The sequence below is a fragment of the Orcinus orca genome, chromosome 12, assembly GCF_937001465.1.
Source record: "Orcinus orca chromosome 12, mOrcOrc1.1, whole genome shotgun sequence".
Lineage (NCBI taxonomy): Eukaryota > Metazoa > Chordata > Mammalia > Artiodactyla > Delphinidae > Orcinus > Orcinus orca.
This window is the reverse complement of record NC_064570.1, coordinates 29,188,385-29,206,568: the sequence shown is the minus strand read 5'-3', so window position 1 is coordinate 29,206,568 and position 18,184 is coordinate 29,188,385. Positions and strand designations below refer to the sequence as shown.

Sequence of the window (18,184 nt, the reverse complement as noted above, 5' to 3'; positions counted from 1 at the left end):
TTCTCTTTATCTTATTTTAAGAATTTGACTGTAATGTGCTGAAGGTTTGGTTTTCTTTTTCTTTTTCTCATTTATTATGTTTCAGGGCTTTATGGGTTGCTGTTTATTATCAAATTTGGCCATTATTTATTCTGAAATTATTCTGTCTCTTTCCCTTTCTTGCTTTCTAATAATATTCCACAGGTTACTTTTACTTTATTCAATATTTTCCCCAATATTTTGTCTGTCTGCTTCAGTTTGAATAACTTCTACTGGCCCAGTTTCAGATTTACTGAATTTTTTTTTTTTTTTTTTGCAGTGCCTTGAAGTCCATCCAAAGACTATTTTTTTATTTAATATATTATAATATTCATTCTAGAACTTTCATTTGGCTCTATTTTGCAGTTTTCAGTTTTTTTCTATATGCGATATTTAGATGTAATACATACACGTTATATTCATAATTACACATACATATAAAATATATATGGCACATATGTATATATGCCATATATGTATATATCTATATACGTGGCATATTTATATGTTTATACCTTGTGTACGTATCTTTTCCTATAAATTATTTCACATATACACAATAGTTTTTTAAATCCTTGTCTGCTAATTCCAAATCCTGAGTCATCTATAGGTCTGCTTCTATTTACTGTGTTTTCTCTCTACTATGGGTCATATATTCCTGCTTCTTGTTATGACTCAAGATGTCATTCTGAACATTATGTACAAAATAATTTATAGTATTCTGAAAATCATGTATTTATAGTTTTCTGAAGATTATGTACAGAAACCCAGTAGAGACTGAAGCATGGTATTTGTTTTGTTTTATTTCCCAAAGTGTCTAAGTCGTTTGTTCTGGCTGGCTGTGAAAACAAGGGTCTTGAGCATTCAGATTCCTTTTGGAGTTGAGTTGAGCTGGAGCGGGACTGTGAATAACCCAACTTCCAACCTCCTGAACAGCCACTGTTTTGGTAGTTCAGTGTTTGAACTAGAAAGGCATTGACTGATGTTTCAGATATTTTTGATTCATGTTTTTATTTATTATTGGCAAGGCCCTTGTACCTGTAACTTTGGTAAATTCACCCATTAGTTCTCGTAGGGTTTTTCTTAATGGATTTCTCAGAATATTTTACATAAACAATTATGTTACCTGTGAATTAACAGGGTTTTTTTTATACAGCAGGTCCTTATTAGTTAACTATTTTATTGAATTAACAAATTTTCTTTCTAAGCTTTACCCCTTTTACTTATTCATTTTTGTTTTCTCCCACGGACTAAGAGTGCCAATAAAATGTTGTATTGAAGTGGGAAAAAGAGATACTCTTGCCTTAGTTCTGATCTTTCTTTAATGAGAAATCATTCAATATTTCATCATGAAATAAGATGTAGATTTTTCAAGAATGGTCTTTATCATATGGGAGGCAAATGCTTCTTTTCCTAGTTTTCTGAGAGTTGTATCATGAATGGATAATGAATATTGTCAAATGCATTTTACACCCATTGAAAGTGTATTCTGTTAATATACTGAATTACATTTATTGATTTTTAAGTGTTAACTCAACTTGAATTCTTGGAATAAAACACACCTGGTCATCATATATTACCCTTTTCATTGCTGGATTTTATTTGATAATAGTTTTTGAAATATTGTTTCATCTATGTTCATGAGAAATATAAATCCATAATTTTTTTTTTCTTGGAATTGCCTTTGGCAGACTTCAGATCAGGGTAATTCTGGTCTCTTACAGTGGAGTGAAAAGTGTTACCTCCTATTTTTTTCTAAAAGAATTTATGAAAGATGGCTGTTATTTTTCCTTAAATGTTTGCTAGCATTCACTAATGTGACCATATGGCCATGGAGTTTTTTTAAATGTTTAATTGTGAACTCAATTTCTTTAATTGGTATAGGACAGTTTTTAAAAGTTGTTATAAGTTTTTATAGTTTGTGTCTTTCAAGAAAGTCTGATTTTATCTAAATTATTGAATTATTTGGCATAATATTGTTCATAATATTCTCTTATCATCCTTTTTAATATCTTCAGTATCTCTAATGATCATCTTCTGGATTTGTAAATTGTCTCTGTTGTTCATAGATTTTCTATTTCAGTGATTTCTGCTTTTTATTGTTTCCTGTCTTTTACTTACTTTGGGTTCAGTTGCCTTTCTGTCACTGGTTTCTTAAGGTAGAAACTTAGATCACAGATTCTAAACCCTTCTTTTCTTATGTAACCGTTTAAAGATATAAATTTCTCACTAACCACTGCTTTATTTGCATATGACCAATTTTGATTTGGTTTTTCCTAAGATTTTATTTTTCAGGGTAGTTTAACACTTACAGCAAAGTTGAACAGTAGGTACAGAGATTTTCCATCTGCCCCCTGCCCTGCACATGCATAACCTCCCCTATTATCAGCATCACTCACCGGAATGCTGCATTTGTTACCAAGGATGAACCTACACTGAAAGTACATAGTTTACCTTAGTGTTAATTCTTGGTGCTGTACATTCTGTGAGTTTGCATGATGTATAATGACATACATCTTTCATTACAATATCATACAGAGTATTTTCACTGTCCTAAAAATTCTCTGTGCTCTGCCTATTCATCTCCACCCCAATCCCACCCCTGGCAACTATTCTTTGTGCTGTTGTTGTCACATATACTTTTATCCTGTATCGTAAATTACACAGTTCACTGTCTTTCATGAAATAAGAGAAAAATAAGATAATCTTTTGTATTTACCTACAAATTTACCTTTCTGTCACTCTTCATTCCTTCCTGTAGATATGAGTTTTTGTGTGGTTATTACAAATAACAAACAAATGAGGAAGCTTAACTATCATGGAAGCTTTACTTATTTATTAATTTTTAATGGACCGTCACGTTCACCTGATTAACCAAAAAGTCTTAGCTGTGGGTTTCAATTCCTATTATTGTGAGATCACCTGCATGCTCAATAGAGTGATATACAGAGTTTATTAAGAAAGCATTGCTGAAATTTCAACTTTTTCTCTGTTGCTTCCTGCTCCAACAGGTCTATGGAAATGCAGGACCTAGCGAGTCCTCATCCTCTTGTTGGAGGTGGCGACACTCCTGGTAGCTCCAAACTGGAGAAAGCTAATCTCAGCAGCACATCGGTCACCACAAATGGGACAGGAGGTAAGTGTACAACCCTGAAGACACCCAGAATCACATTTCAAACTTTGTTGTGGCTTTACATGTTAGGGATCTGCTAGTAAATAAATATTATATCTCATAAGCAATAACATCACAGCATTATACTCAAGTAATATATAGTTAATGGATTATTTATTGTTCTGTTGATTTTCTTGAAATTTTTGCTCCTCCTCTATAGCTGGAAGCATTCAGAAAGAATAGATAGCCCCGAGCAACATTTTGAAGGCCTTTAGCGAGGCTTCCTTTTTGTATTTGCCCTTGTACATATTTTTCAAAATGTAAAAAATGTGGCCCAAGGATTTACTCTCTGATCTTACTCAACAACAACAAAAATAGAAAATGGAAAAGAAATTCTATTAGTTTTTGGTTTTATTTTGAATTTTAAGAGAAAGGCTACTCCAAAATTTTTCTTAAAAATGGTTTTTCTTAAAAATGGTTTTGGGAATGGAAAAATGTCCATATCTGCTGCATTTTCTTTTCAAAGAGAGAAGTACCTAACATGTATTTAAAATAGGAATTGAATTTTTTCTAGATACCTTTTCATATGATTAACTCATAATTATGCCACAACATATGGCAACAATAATAACTATTTCAAATATTTCACCCTATTGTTTTTATAAAATGCATTCAACCTGTCAGAAAATACGATCTGATTTTTGCATCAGAATATGTATACGTAGAATGCCTATACATATATATATACATATATACACATATATAAGCTGCATTTTCAATTACTCACAATTATTTTGAAGTTTTGTAGATTTAGTTGTTTTTGTCGAGTGAAAAATTACTTGAAAATTGCTTTAATTTGTAAGCTATTCATATTATTAGATATCAGCATTTGCCACATCATATTTTCTTTTAAATTTTCAGTAAATATTTATTAAATCGATACACCTCTTTCCACTTATTTTAGAGTAACTGTGAAATCTAAAATTTTCTTTGTAAAGTTGTGTGGATTGCAACTTGCCTGTATTTAATAATGTTTTACATAAAACCCTTTGTAAATTAACATTTTCCTTGTTTATAGTGTTTGTCTCTAAACATGCATCTATAATTTTGGCTAATTAATTATAGGATTGCAAATTTATAAGATTGTTTAGTGATAACTTGTGGAGTAAGAACATTTATATTTAAACCTTAACTTGGGTGCAAATAATAAGATTTAAAAAAAAAAAAAAACATGCACTCTGAAATCAGACTTTGAAGGTCACTAATCACCATGTATGTATATTTAACTGAACTAAAACATACCTGATAAACTAAAATGTAAAAGTCATACCATGCAGTTATAATTTTGGCAAAAGGGTCAGAAACCAGTACAAGCACTGAAGACTATTCTCGTACACTGAGCAGGCATTCAGACAATGAACCCTTATGCTGTTCCTGTTCTCAGGGGACAACATGACTGTTTTAAACACTGCAGACTGGTTGCTGAGTTGCAACACCCCCTCCTCCGCAACAAGTATGAGAGATGATGGTACACTGCATGTGTTTGGGTGTGTGGATTTGCCCTTCTGGTTTGCTTTCTGTTGCTATTTCTGTTTGCACTCTCTTTTCTGTGTTCAGTACTTGTTATAAAAAAAAAAAAAAGGAGACATGAACACACCTTTTAGTTGTTTATTGATAACAGTTGGCTATGTTTTTCTTATCAACTAGTATTCTAATCTTAGGTCAGTAGTATTCTTTTCTTAGTGTTTTCATAATTTTGCACAAACGGGTGCATCTACTATTTTTCTATCAGTTTATTAAGTGATAATTCAACACAACTGTCACGTCAATGAGCAGTTGAAGCAGATTGCGCCTCTGTACAAACTCAATCTCCAAAGCCTACAGGCTTTCATAAATTAAATTAAATTCATAACATGGCAAAATGATATTTCCTATTTTACAGACTTTAATAAATATTCCAATTAAAATACCTAAAGTAATATTAACATTTAAAAATCCATCATTTAAAAAATTACCAGTGATGAAAGCTATACATTTAAAATTATAAATTAATATTAAATCTCTTAAAATGTTTTGAACTATATGTATTAACTACATTCCTATATTTATATATATATATAATATAAATAAACTTTTTCCCAAACCAAAAGTTAATATGCTATCAAAATTTAAAAATTAAAACAAAACCACATAAAACTTCTGTAGAACCACCCAATTCTAGCATTAAAAAGAGCTCACGACCTGTTAGAAATGTGCATTACAAGCAAGCAGTTAGAATAGGCACAGTTTGCCTGGACCTTGCTGTATGTAGATTAAATTAGAATATATGACCAGTGGATGAAAAGTACTCCATTATGCCCGTTATTTAAATTTTTATCGTTTTAGTTTCTTTTTTTTTAACGCCACACTTAAAATATACTTTTCATACTTAAAAAATATGTTGCCAGAATTTAGTTGCTCTTAATTGTCACTCAAGGGTCTTTTTTTGCAAAAAACCAGACAGGAAATGTTTTAGGCTTTGTAGGCTATGCTGTCTCTCTCTGTCTCATCTATGCAGCTCTGTCGCTGTAGCTCAGATGCAGCCATAGGCAATACATAAATGAATGAGAGTCGTCAGGTTCTAATAAAACTTGATTTATGGACCCTGAAATTTAAATTTCATATAATTATCACATGTCACAAAATATTCTAATTTTGATTTTTTTTTTTAAACATTTAAGATGTAAAAAACATTCTTAGCTCACTGGCTCTTGTTCTATTCTGACATATTAATGTAACATAAGCAACTTTACAATAGTGAATATATACAATCAATATTTAGTAATTTACATCTAATATCCAACAGAAAAATTTTTTTAAGTGTAAAACATCAAGTTTTCCTTGTTCTTAGTATAAATGTTTAAGAGTTGTGTGACCATGTGGGAAAAAAAAGGACTTCTGTATCAGGAAGACCATGGATCTGAAACCTGGCACTACATTTACTAGCTGTGTCATCTTGGACAAGTTACTTAACCTCTCTGAGCTTTAATTCTTTTCTACAAAAGAAGGATAATAATACTTTACTGGCAAAGCTTTTGTTTTAAATCATATAATGTATGTAAATTTGGGGCAATATAAACCAATATATTTTCCTTAATTAATAATTCAATAATAATTAGGCAACAGCTTTTTAAGGAAAATGGAAACATGCAGTCAGTGTGTTAAAAGACCCTCCAGTGTTTGGTCAGATAATAAATTTTTCTGCATTTAGAACATGTAAACTGGCCACAGTTTATTATTATTATAATAAAACAAAAGACAAAAGCAAAAGCTAATTTAGTGGCTTTTCAAGATCTTTCCATTAACTTAGATTTTCAAAAAGATAATTTTGATAGTTTTTACTGATACAAATGAGTCAATAGTATCACCTTAATATCCTACCCTACTACCTTGGTGCTGTTTAAATATATTACATTACTCCTTAAAAGTAATTTTTAAAGGGGTTCATCACCTTAATCCTAATTCTGTAATTACATCTGCAGATTTATATTAGAACCTAGATTTTCCTTTCAAATTTTTGTCACTTGTGAAATTGTTAAAATGAAGAACTGTCAATAAAAATATAATAAATATAATCATATCTTAGCATACAGATCAGTGGTCAACAAACTTTTTTTGTAAAAGGTCAGATAGTAAATATTTTCAGCTTTGCAGGCCATATGGTCTCTGTTGTAACTATTGAGCTGTGCTTTCATTGCACAAATGGAGCCATAGACAATAGTTAAACAAATGAGCTTGACCATATTCAAATAAAACTTGATCTATGAACACTGAAATTCGAATTTCGTAAAATTTTTATGTCACAAAATTTTATTCTTCTTTGATATTTTTCAACTATTTAAAAATGTAAGAGTCATTCTTAGCTCATGGGCTATACAAAAACAGACCGTGGGGTAGACTTGGCACTTGAGATGTAGTTTGCCAACCCAGATACAGATTCATGTATGCTACTTCATGTATATGTATATACATGCATGTAAATGCATGCCAATCATGTGAAAAGTTACTTCCATATATAAGTGAGATTCTAATTTCCCTAATGGTGTCAAGATACATGATTAACTATACTTTATATACAAAATACTTAGATTTATTGGAAGTGCTTAGGATAGGGTCTAAATGTGAATTTTCACTTTCTAACTTAAAATGTATCAGGTTCCTATTATATGCCAGGTTCTGTGCTAGGAAATGGGAACCCAATGACCTATAGAACATGATACTAGCCATCAAGGGACCAAAAGTCTAGCAGAGGAAAACAGAAAAGAAAATAATGAGTGAATAATGTGTTCAAGGTGGGTGCACAGCAGAGGGAGGGAATATTTGATTCTACATGGAGATTAAGAAAATACTTCAAAGAGAAGATTTGGGGGAACCAAGATCAGACATTCTGATTTGGGGGAACCAAGATCAGACATTCTGATTGGGTTTATGGTGTTTTCTATATTTGAAATCTGTAGAGCATAGAAAAGAATCTCCCAGAGTTTTTAATATATAGATGATTGATTCACATGGGATGAATTTGTTTCTGAGTATTATGTGTCTGTGCAGTAGAACCAGCTACTACTGTGGCTCTACTCTTTTTAGATTTTCTTTCTGGAATGAAAGCCGTAAATTGGAAGCATCATCAAATTATTTTACAAAACTAAATACTTCATGGATATTTAGAAATGAAAGACACTTGGTGCTCATAGGTTTTTGAGTGAAAAAATTAATTTAGAAAAACATAAATCATAAAACTAGTAGGCAATACCTCTTTCCTCCCCTGCAGTGTTGTAAATTGTATCCTTCCTGATCTAACTCCTCCTGAAATTCTTTGTAGAACCTAAGTTGTCAGAGGTGGCTATGTGAGATTTTGTGGTTCAGGAAGGAGTATATTTGGAATTACATATATAGTCTTTTAAGTGGACACCGGTTTAAACACAGATCTCTGAAGATGAAATGTAAAATGTAAAGTACTTGGGTTACCTCTCTTTCAAGGGTTAATTAAGCCTAATATTGCAAAAAATGAACATGAGCATTAAGTTATGATAATAACATCGACTTCCTCTAAAAATAATTAATATATATTAGTGTCGTACTTGAGTTCTAAAGATAATCCGAGGGCACAAGATTAAATTTGCTTTGGAAATACTTGTATGAGGGTATGCAAGAAGGTTGGGATGTAAACAGAGAAAATCAGTGACTTAGTAGCCATAGCTGACAGTAATCTCATGCAATCTTGGTTTAGTCCACAGAGATCAATTATTTTTGAAGGTTAAAAATAAAACCCAATCATGTCAATATAATAAAATGACTTTGACTTTTTTTTTACTATTTGGCTTTATGAAAAACATCTAAGTTGCAAGTGGATAACTAGTGTGGAGGGGGCCTGGCAATATCATTATTTCTTGAAGTAATGGTTCTGTACGAAGTGCTATATGTATGTAGATTTTCCATCCCACCTTTTGGGAAATGAACCTTGAATCACTTATTTCGAGCATGTAGAAGAATAAAACCACAAAACTCTCTAACCTAAGAATTAAAAACTGATTGCGGCTTTTGAAATCAAAATGTTTATGTTGTGAGTTTGAATTTTGCTCATAAAGATGATGCTTTTCTTCTATAGAAGGTTATTCTTTCCATTTGATAGCATGAACTGTAATGATATTGGTCACAGTCCTTAAAATAAATTAAAAGCCCTGTTTAACTTCTGTGTTAACTTAAGAAAAATAGAATACAGTAAAAAAAAAAATACATTTGAACATGACAGTGAATGTACACTCATAAACTTTTGGAATGAGTGTTTTTATAAGTTTTAGAAAACAGACGCATAAAACTAGGTTTGTTTCATTGATGAACATCTTTCCAATAGTGTCTTGCACATATTAAATGTGTGGAAACAAAAGCAAGACAAAAGAAAATGGAATACATTTCAAATATATTCAGACCTGTAGTGAAAACGACTTCCATTTTTCAAACTTTATAATTATCATAATGTTTACTTTATAGTCATTACCTGTTTTCTAAATATTAAGACACTTCTTTGTATTTTAGCATCTTTTTAATAAATCAGCTAATCATATAAAGAACGCCCATTTCACTTCTTTAAGTTTTCTGTTCCTGAAAAAAACTTATTATTACTTAATATTACTTTCTTTCTCTATAAAAATCAAATCAAAATAACTTTGCATCTTACTCAAGAGATGTTTGCTGATGCTGCCTTCCTGTGAACATAAATTATTTTCTGTAGCAGCATGATTAATTTTCCCCCTTTTCCCTATTATTCAACTCTTACCCACATATGAAAAATAAGTTTGGATTAATGTGTAATGTTTTCCCCCAAATGTTAGCATCCATTTAACTATTACTTTTAAATCCATGTGTTTTAGTCCACTGAACACATCTTGATGTGTATGCTTCTCTTTATATACTTTCTAGTGATGCCTCTTCTCAGCTAAATGAGCCTCCTTTGTCTTTGACTAAAAGCAGACCTTTAAAATTTTAATGAGAGATGATTCCAGGATAATGAACGCAACCACAAACTCTCTCTCTGGCTTTTCTTCGTTCTCCTTTCAAACTCTCTGGCTTTTCTTCCTTCTCCTTTTGACCACCTGAAACTTTCAAATTGAGGATATTATAATCAACACCAATACTAAGTTTTTGAAATCAAACCTCAAAGTTGGGATCCAAAGTAACAAAACTAAACCTCATGTCTAGCTTGGTTAGTTTTTTAGATATTCTGCTTCCCCTCTCCCCACTTCACAAGTGAAATATATTTAACCATTAGTATTAATACATCTATTTTAAAAATATTGTTGTAGATTTAGACATGTTTACATAGGAATTTAGCCATGATTAGAATTTGGAAGTCTCTTATCTTAGTTTTGCTGGAGGCTTTGGACGATTCCTTTTTGTCACATGTCAGAAGTCAGATGGGGACATTGCATCATAGAGAGTAGCTTTTACACCTTTCTAAACCCTACTCTGGATCATCTCTATACAGATGAAAGGAATTCTTGGTTAGTTAGTGCTGCCTGTGAGGCAGTGTGGTTTAGAGTTTGGATTCTTTCCAACCTTTACAGTTCGACTCTGAATCTTCCAGCAAATCTTCATGACATAGTTAAATCCCGGATGCTAAATTAACCCCAGAGCTCACTGAGGGAGGGTCCAGCCAATTCTCTTCATGTGGAAAGGGAACATAATCATTACTGCATGTTTCTCCATCATTAATTGCTTTTCTAACAGAGTAACGTCGCTGACTTGCTTGCTTGGTGGGTACGCTCTGAGCCCACTATTCTTTTGGCCATATTTGTCCGTGGTGGGCGAGTCTTCAGCTTTCTTCTTCATAGTTTTCTGCTTGCTTCTGAGGTTTTGAACTGTGTCATTCCATTTATGACCAGGAAACATAAGAGGTGTTAAGCAGAAAATGATTTAGTTTATTCCCTTGCTGCTGTGATACATGGAGCTCTGGCCACAAAGGGAAAATATGGTGTGACAAAATGGGTAGAGGCTTGCCCCTGCCAAACTCGTTGCATCTAATAATGACAGTGATGTATACCTCAGTGGCTACATCATTGCCAAGTGAGGATTTTGCCAAAATATACCACCTCAGAGGAGAAATAATATATGAAAGAGTTTTCAAAAGATACAATTAGTGTTGTAGAAACCATCTCGTATTCTATGCTTATGTCTATAATGTATTAAAAATTGTTATACCATTAGAATAAAAAGCCCAACACCTTATGGCTGTTTTGGCTTTTGTAGAGCAGAAATTTACTGAGTGCTTCATTTTCCAACCACCGTATGAATACACCCCTGGTTTCTGTATTTGCATATGCCTCGTTGTATTCTTAAGCAATCTTTTTTTTTTTAATGTCATCTTGGGAAGAATAAAATATCAGCAGTAAATCTCTTTGTTACCATTTGGATTAAATGTGCTAAAGACTGACTGACGATTCCTTTCTTCTGCCTTTTGACTATAATACCAGAGTGTGCTTAGGTGATTTAAAAATGCAAATACACGTACTGCTGTTTCACTGTGTAAGGTTGACTGCCTTTATAAGCCAGATTCGAGAAAACCAGCTTAGGCAGAAGATTTTTAGATTAAATCCTCTATAAATGCATGTCCATTTAGAAGCTAAATTAACAAAACTCTCCTCATCGACTTCCCAAGTTTTCTCTTGCATGCCATGGTAGCTAGAAAAGCCACTAGTCGTACAGTCTGCATCTTTGATATAAAGTTAGAAATAAAACTCACATGTACTTATTCTTCTACGTAGTGTCTCTTCTTGCAGTCAAAACAGAGCCTTTGAACAGCAGTGAAACCACAACCACGACTGGAGATGGAGCGCTTGACACTTTTACTGGGTCAGGTAAAGCCTTAAGCTCGTGTGTTGTTCTGTACGCATTGGGGTCCACCTCATCCTCCTGGTGAATAAGCGAGAATTGGATTTTTATAAATTCAGCAATAAATGCACTTTTTGGAAAACTCATTGTCATAAAATTACGCTTTTTTTAGAAATGATGTTTAGAATAGTTTTGCTGAATCTGCAGTTGACAGCAAAGCAATCCCCTGACTTTCTTATTAGAAATAAGCAGAACTGACTTCTTTCATAATTATTTTATAAAGTGCTTAATTTAATTATTAGGTTGTAATTGTTAACTTTGTTCCTTCAACTTACCCATTTAAATGACATAAAAACTGCCTTCTCTCCAACATTCGAGATGTAAAACTATCCATTTGATTCTTTCTAAATAACCTTGTTTCCTCTCTGGGTTTTAAAAAAAAAAACCTTCCTGTGTAAGCAGCTGAGTGACAGGTATTAAAGGTTAATGGGCTGCAGGAGAGCACATGCTGGTCGCATTAGAACCCAGCCTCTGAGAGCACGACTTTTGCTCAAATGCTTCAAAGAGAACAATAGCGTGTCTTTAAACATCAATCCTCTTTAAATATAAATACCTGATAACTCCCAGGTGGGCAAAAGGACAGGCAATAAGTTGACTTAAAGATTTTTTTTCGTTACTATATTTCGTTTGGTTGATTATCTGGTGAAAGGACGTTTTTTTTTTTAACCTGAGGAGGAATTTGTATAGCAGAAAGATGAACATTAAACCTAGAAAAGTATTTGTGATAATTAAATCTTGGTTCTGTTATTCTACTCTAATATATTTTATACTTATTCATGTTCTCATATACAAGGATTTTGTGTGGGTATGCTTCTCATGTAAAAAGAGCTGAGGTAAATCCTTGACTATAATGTCATTATAGCATATATTTGATTTTTATAGATACAGATGATCCCGTTTCATTGGTTCACACTGATTGGAAGCAGCTGCCATGTATTCACTTAAATATTAGTACTCCAAACAGAAAGATATAATAATTTATACACTTTGTATAGAGAAGCATGTGTCCTAATTCACATCCTTTCTAGCAATTCTCTTGCCTCTTAGCAGATAAATAGGCACCAACTTACCCTAGCATTTATATTACTTACCATAACTGTTGTAAACTTTCTGCAAAGTAAATGCATATATGAACACAGTTTTTAAGGATAGGAATGAAATTAAGTGATTGCTGATATACTTAAATAGTACACTACAAGTCAATGAAAGATGAATGAAAAAATTATGGGATGTTAGCTCCAGAAGGAATTTCAGAGATCTGTGATGATCCGTTTTATAGGCAAGAATACGGAGGCACAGAGAAGTTAAAGGTGGTTAAGGCCATACAGTCAAGGCCTCACAGGTGGTCACTGGTAAAAATGATTCTAGAATAATGTCCTGGTCAGTCCAACAATCTTTTCTTTAATACCCCACTGGAAAATGTAAAGATGGAAAAAGAAACAGGTGTGAACTGTCAAGCTGTCTGGAATCTACTCATATTATATTTACAAATAGTTTCCCAGTTTTCTTTTAAGAATTATCTAGGGCTATGCTGTCCAGAAAAGTAGCCACTGGCCATATGTGGCTATTTAAGTCTAAATTAAATACTATTTGGTAAAGCAAAAATTTTTTATCTAGTCACATTAATTACATTTTAAGTGTTTAATAGTTGTATGTGGGTTTTTTTAGTGGCTACCATAATGGACAACTCAGATATAGAACATTTCCAACGCCATGGACCAAGTTCAATTAGACAGAGTGCTTTAGGTCAGGGATTCTCAACAGCACCACTATTAAAAACTTGGCTAATTTTTTTGATTGTGGGAGAGCTGTCCTCTGCACTGTAAGGTGTTTAGCAGCATCCCTGGCATCTATCCCAAGTTAACAGTAGCTTTCCTCAGTTGTGACAACCAAAGATGTCTTCTAGCATTTTAAATGTTCCCTGGCAGGCAAAATTTCCACCCATCCCCCAACTTCATCCCATTGTGAGTGACTCATCCCATTGAGAGTCACTAATCTAAGGTGCTACAGTAATACCGGTAAAACCTTAAAACTGCTTGACACCACCCTATGAGAATCTGATAATATTCATTAAAAATGTGTTTTAATTAATTTTCAGGACATTTTGAAGACAAGCACTTTTGCTAACTTTTGTATGCAGAAATGATGGAGTATAATAAGTTGAGTGCTTTGCATACATCTCTTGATTAATTAAATGACAATGGGGAATAAAAGGAAGGTCTCCTAAATTTGTACATGGGATTCCAGAAATCATACTGGAAAGATTAGGCTGCTCTGTGTAGGAACAGTCTTTACTTTGATCAGCATAATCTCAGCTCACTTTAATCCAATTTTGTTATTGTTTTCAATTGTCTGCAGATTTATTAGTTAGAATAAAATATATACAGCCTCCTTAAGAAGCATAAACTTTCTAAGTTTTATGTAAACATAGTTTTCTGAGTCAAAGGTTTTGTTTTCTACCTAGAAAATGAACATATAGACATTAATATGAAATTTTAAAGGTTGAGCCTTTATACTGTTATGGGTACATTATTCTAATGGTATCTAGATTCATTCATTAGAGGGAAGAAGCATCCTATATATTCAGATTTCTGTTCATATATGTGAGGCTTTTTTTCTGAAATAATTTTGTTCTTTGGCTAATTCAATAAAAGCTGCATGTTTCTTTTTATTATTTGATGTTTCTTTAGAAAAACCTTGTGTTTCACAGTCTTGAGAATAACTGATTAGTATAGTCTGAGTCTTGAGTGTACCACAATGAAGTTTTATAAATGAAACAAAAAATGTGGAATTGAGCCTCACTTAAGTATATTTCTGCTAAATAGAGTATAATTATTGTGAATCAATGAATCAGACTGAATTTCCTGTGCAGTACACTGTTGCTATTATGTAGCCCATAGTGTGAGAGAAAAGGCCTGTTCTCATTGAATTGATTTGAAAGTTTTAAACATCCTTTATGTTTTTAATAAATAAGTAGAAAATTAATCGTTCAGGGGTCCATGTGTTTTCAAATATACATAGCAAATTCACTTAAACTTGGTTGCTGAAAATATTTAGAACATAACACCTCTAATCATATTCACTGATTGTCAAAATTGATTCATAATATTCTTGAAAATATACTCTGCATTATTGCTATGAAAACTATAATATACTCTCCGTACTCAGAGCTTACAGTCTAAATAGCATTTTAAATACATTAAATTCTATGTGTTTATGAAGCAATAGATCACAAGGGTACTTAATAGCATTTGGATATAGAAATATATCATGTTTCATAAAATAGTTAGCAACCTAAGCCTATTTGTCACTTTTACAATTCTAAAAGTTTAGCTCCAGAATTATTATGAACAACTTAGAAAAGACATAGTACTTTGAAGTATAACTATGATTGATTAGACTAAACTAATTCCAGCACTGCATTGTATACTACTTTAATCTTTTTGAAAAGTGAATGAACAGCAGATGGCCTAATAAAGACACTCTGTGTGCTTGCCCAGTATGGATTGGCTCTGAAGGGACTGCCTTAACACTTTAGGGTCCATATATTTGCAGTACATCTGTCTTAGTCAAGGCAGATGGTTAAAGGAAAGAGAAACTTCCAAACTTTTGGATACATTCCAGTTTGGGACTGCATGTTTGGCTGAAATGTTAATAGGACCTGATTTTCACCTTTAAGTTCTTCTCAAAAAAGTACAATCTCTGAGAGTTCAAAATATATTTATAAATATGATTGCTGCTGCCTCTTGCAGTTAGGTTTTTTTTTTTTTAATGTTGCATTATCACCCATGCTTTCTGTGTATATTCCAATTATTATTAGAATTATTTGGACCCTGCATTTTTAACTACTCATTGGATTGACCAAATGAAAGGAAAGAGAAAACGATATCATTTTACAACTTGAAAATGAAGGTTGAAGCATCATATTTTTCTTAATTTTTATTATATTTCTAATAGAATAAATACACAGGAAGAGCAATATATTTGGAATTTAAAACATAAAGTCTGCAAATGAAAAAATGTAGCTTTATATCATGAAAGCTTAATTACCTATAGTCAAGGATATCTATTCATAGCATATTAATACGTAAGAGCATGCTACGGATTTAAGAAAATGGAGGAATGATGAAGGGGAACGATTTGTGAAAAAAGTTCGTGTCATGCTCCTAGCACATACGTGAAACAGTTTAATTAGAAGAAAATGTTTAGGCATCTGTTTCTGTCTAGAAAACGAATGAATTTTCTGTCTAGAAAATGAATGAATTTTTTGAAACATATCTCTAACATAGTCATTTCTTGAAATAAGTTTTGCACACTCCAGTGAAATATATTTATAAAGCAACCTTTTTTTGCACTGGTTTTTGTGTCTTACAGTAATAACAAGTAGTGGCTATAGCCCCAGATCAGCGCATCAATATTCCCCACAGCTGTATCCTTCCAAGTAAGTGGTCAGTAGTCTTTCAGATTTGTTAGAATGATTTTCCAGCATTATCTTGATCAATCATGTTTATACAAGATAACAACTTTAAATCAGGATATATTTATGTATATAAATGTTATAGATAGGCAGTTGAATTGATAGATACTTGGATAGATTCATTGGATAGATTAGACATTAGGTAAATACCCTTCACAAGTCTAGGAATACCCTCACTTATATCTAGACAATTGCTTTAATTCTGGATATTTATATACTTTGAGGAAAGCATCAAGCTCAAACCGGAATACACAGATTTTTTTAATGAAAATTCAAAAATGCTGACTAGTTTAAAGAAAATCTAAAACGATTACATTTTATTCAAACATCAACACTTCGTAATTTGTTCCATCATTACAGTATTTTTATTGGATTTCAAGTTCTAATAAACATTTTTGAAAAATATACACTATTGCTTTTATGACTAATATAGTCAACTTTCTGAGCACAGTGGTAGAAATTTCAAGTTTAACTACATTGGGTGTATCTGAATTTGGTTGCCATCAGCCAGATGTGTCAAGATTTTGGATTCCTGATCATGTACATTTAAAAGTTATTTTCCACAGCAGCTAGAGTGTTATCCTTAAGTATAGGCTAGAGATTGGATATCCATTTTGGGAACATTCCGTAAGATGTGGCATGATGAAGGGAATGGCATTCCATTTCTTTTCGGGAAGCTGCCTACTTTTTAATTTTTTAAAATTTTATTTATTTTTTAAGATTTCTAGTTCTCTGTAGAGAATTTTTGGTAGGGCCTTTAATGACTTTTGTAGTCATTACATAACATTGGGTCATGCATGGTAACAGGAAATATGCTCATGAGTGTACTAATTAACTGGCCTGGGCTTTACTTTCCTCATCTACATATCAGTTGGAATACTATTTCGAATGTAAGCAATATAGACCTGGAAGAGACTTTAGGTGTGATATCTAAACCAAAGTTTTCTTTTCACAGGTGAGGTGTAGACTTAGCAAGTTTAAATTATTTGTCCAAGGTAACTAGACTGGTTTGTAGCAGAGCCTGGGCTCCTGACGTTCAGACTCTTGTCCTTTTCCATATTATTAAAATGATATTATGGATAAAGAAGAGGATTACTTCCGGGCTATTATCAGGTTTCACTGAATCTAAGCTGTCTGAATTAATATGCAGTCTTTGTTGCCACAGTAATGCTATTTTTCTGATATTTAGGCCCTATCCACACATTCTTTCTACACCAGCAGCTCAAACAATGTCTGCCTATGCAGGCCAGACTCAGTATTCGGGGATGCAGCAGCCAGCCGTCTACACAGCGTACTCACAGACAGGACAGCCCTATAGCCTGCCCACTTACGGTATTTCACATCTTCTCTCTTCTTCTTTGGTTATAAGCACGTAATCCTGCTGGCTAGTAGTTGTATAGTCTAATATATTGATATGTTACAACTCAGAGGTAAGATCACTTTACTAATGAAATGGGTTGCACATGCGTTTTCCAAACAGATCTGGGCGTGATGTTACCAGGCATCAAGACAGAGGGCGGACTCTCACAAACTCAGTCACCGTTACAGAGTGGGTGCCTCAGTTACAGCCCCGGGTTTTCTACCCCGCAGCCAGGCCAGACACCTTATTCTTACCAGATGCCAGGTAAGTACCACACAGGAAACATGTTATGTGAGAAAGAATTCTTTGAATGAGACTCCTTGGCTTCAGACTAGGAATATAAAGTCATGAGGACAGTTTTAAATCTTACCACTGCTCACACGACGTCATCAGAAAAGACAAATAACTAGGAAGAAACATGATGAAAAGAGTTCAGTATACATCAAGAAACATGACCCATATCAAAGTTAAATATTTAAGTTTAAGTTGCATAAAATTGGCAGGAAACTAAGTCCAAGCAAAGCAACCTCCAGGCCAGTCGCCACACCAGTCACATGTTTGGCATCTATTAAAGTGATTTCAAAGATTCATGACAAAACCCAGTATTTTCTTGTCGGGATTCCTTACATACGTAATGCTTTTTTGATTAAATTTAAAATTGAATTAGCACTTCTCTAAGTCCCATTTATTGTTGAATAATTGAAGATTTTTTTGTTCATTTCTAAAATCTCTCCCCTGTTAATACTATATTTCTTGAAGAGGAATATTTAGATAATTTGTACCTCCACCTTAA

General features: G+C 32.9%; 1 protein-coding gene across 9 annotated transcripts in view; it reads left to right on the top strand.

Annotated features, from left to right (window-relative positions):
• EYA4 (EYA transcriptional coactivator and phosphatase 4) overlaps positions 1–18,184 on the top strand; it is a 298,986-nt gene that overhangs the window by 225,494 nt on the left and 55,308 nt on the right. For 6 of the 9 annotated variants that reach the window (XM_049695614.1, XM_049695613.1, XM_049695616.1 and 3 more), the window contains exons 4-9: positions 3,030–3,154; positions 4,575–4,643; positions 11,428–11,520; positions 15,929–15,995; positions 17,221–17,363; positions 17,512–17,655. In XM_049695614.1, the coding sequence (XP_049551571.1) occupies positions 3,030–3,154; positions 4,575–4,643; positions 11,428–11,520; positions 15,929–15,995; positions 17,221–17,363; positions 17,512–17,655 (641 nt within the window). The remainder of the gene's footprint in view (positions 1–3,029; positions 3,155–4,574; positions 4,644–11,427; positions 11,521–15,928; positions 15,996–17,220; positions 17,364–17,511; positions 17,656–18,184) is intronic. The other 3 variants (XM_049695620.1, XM_049695619.1, XM_049695618.1) reach the window with 1 other exon arrangement.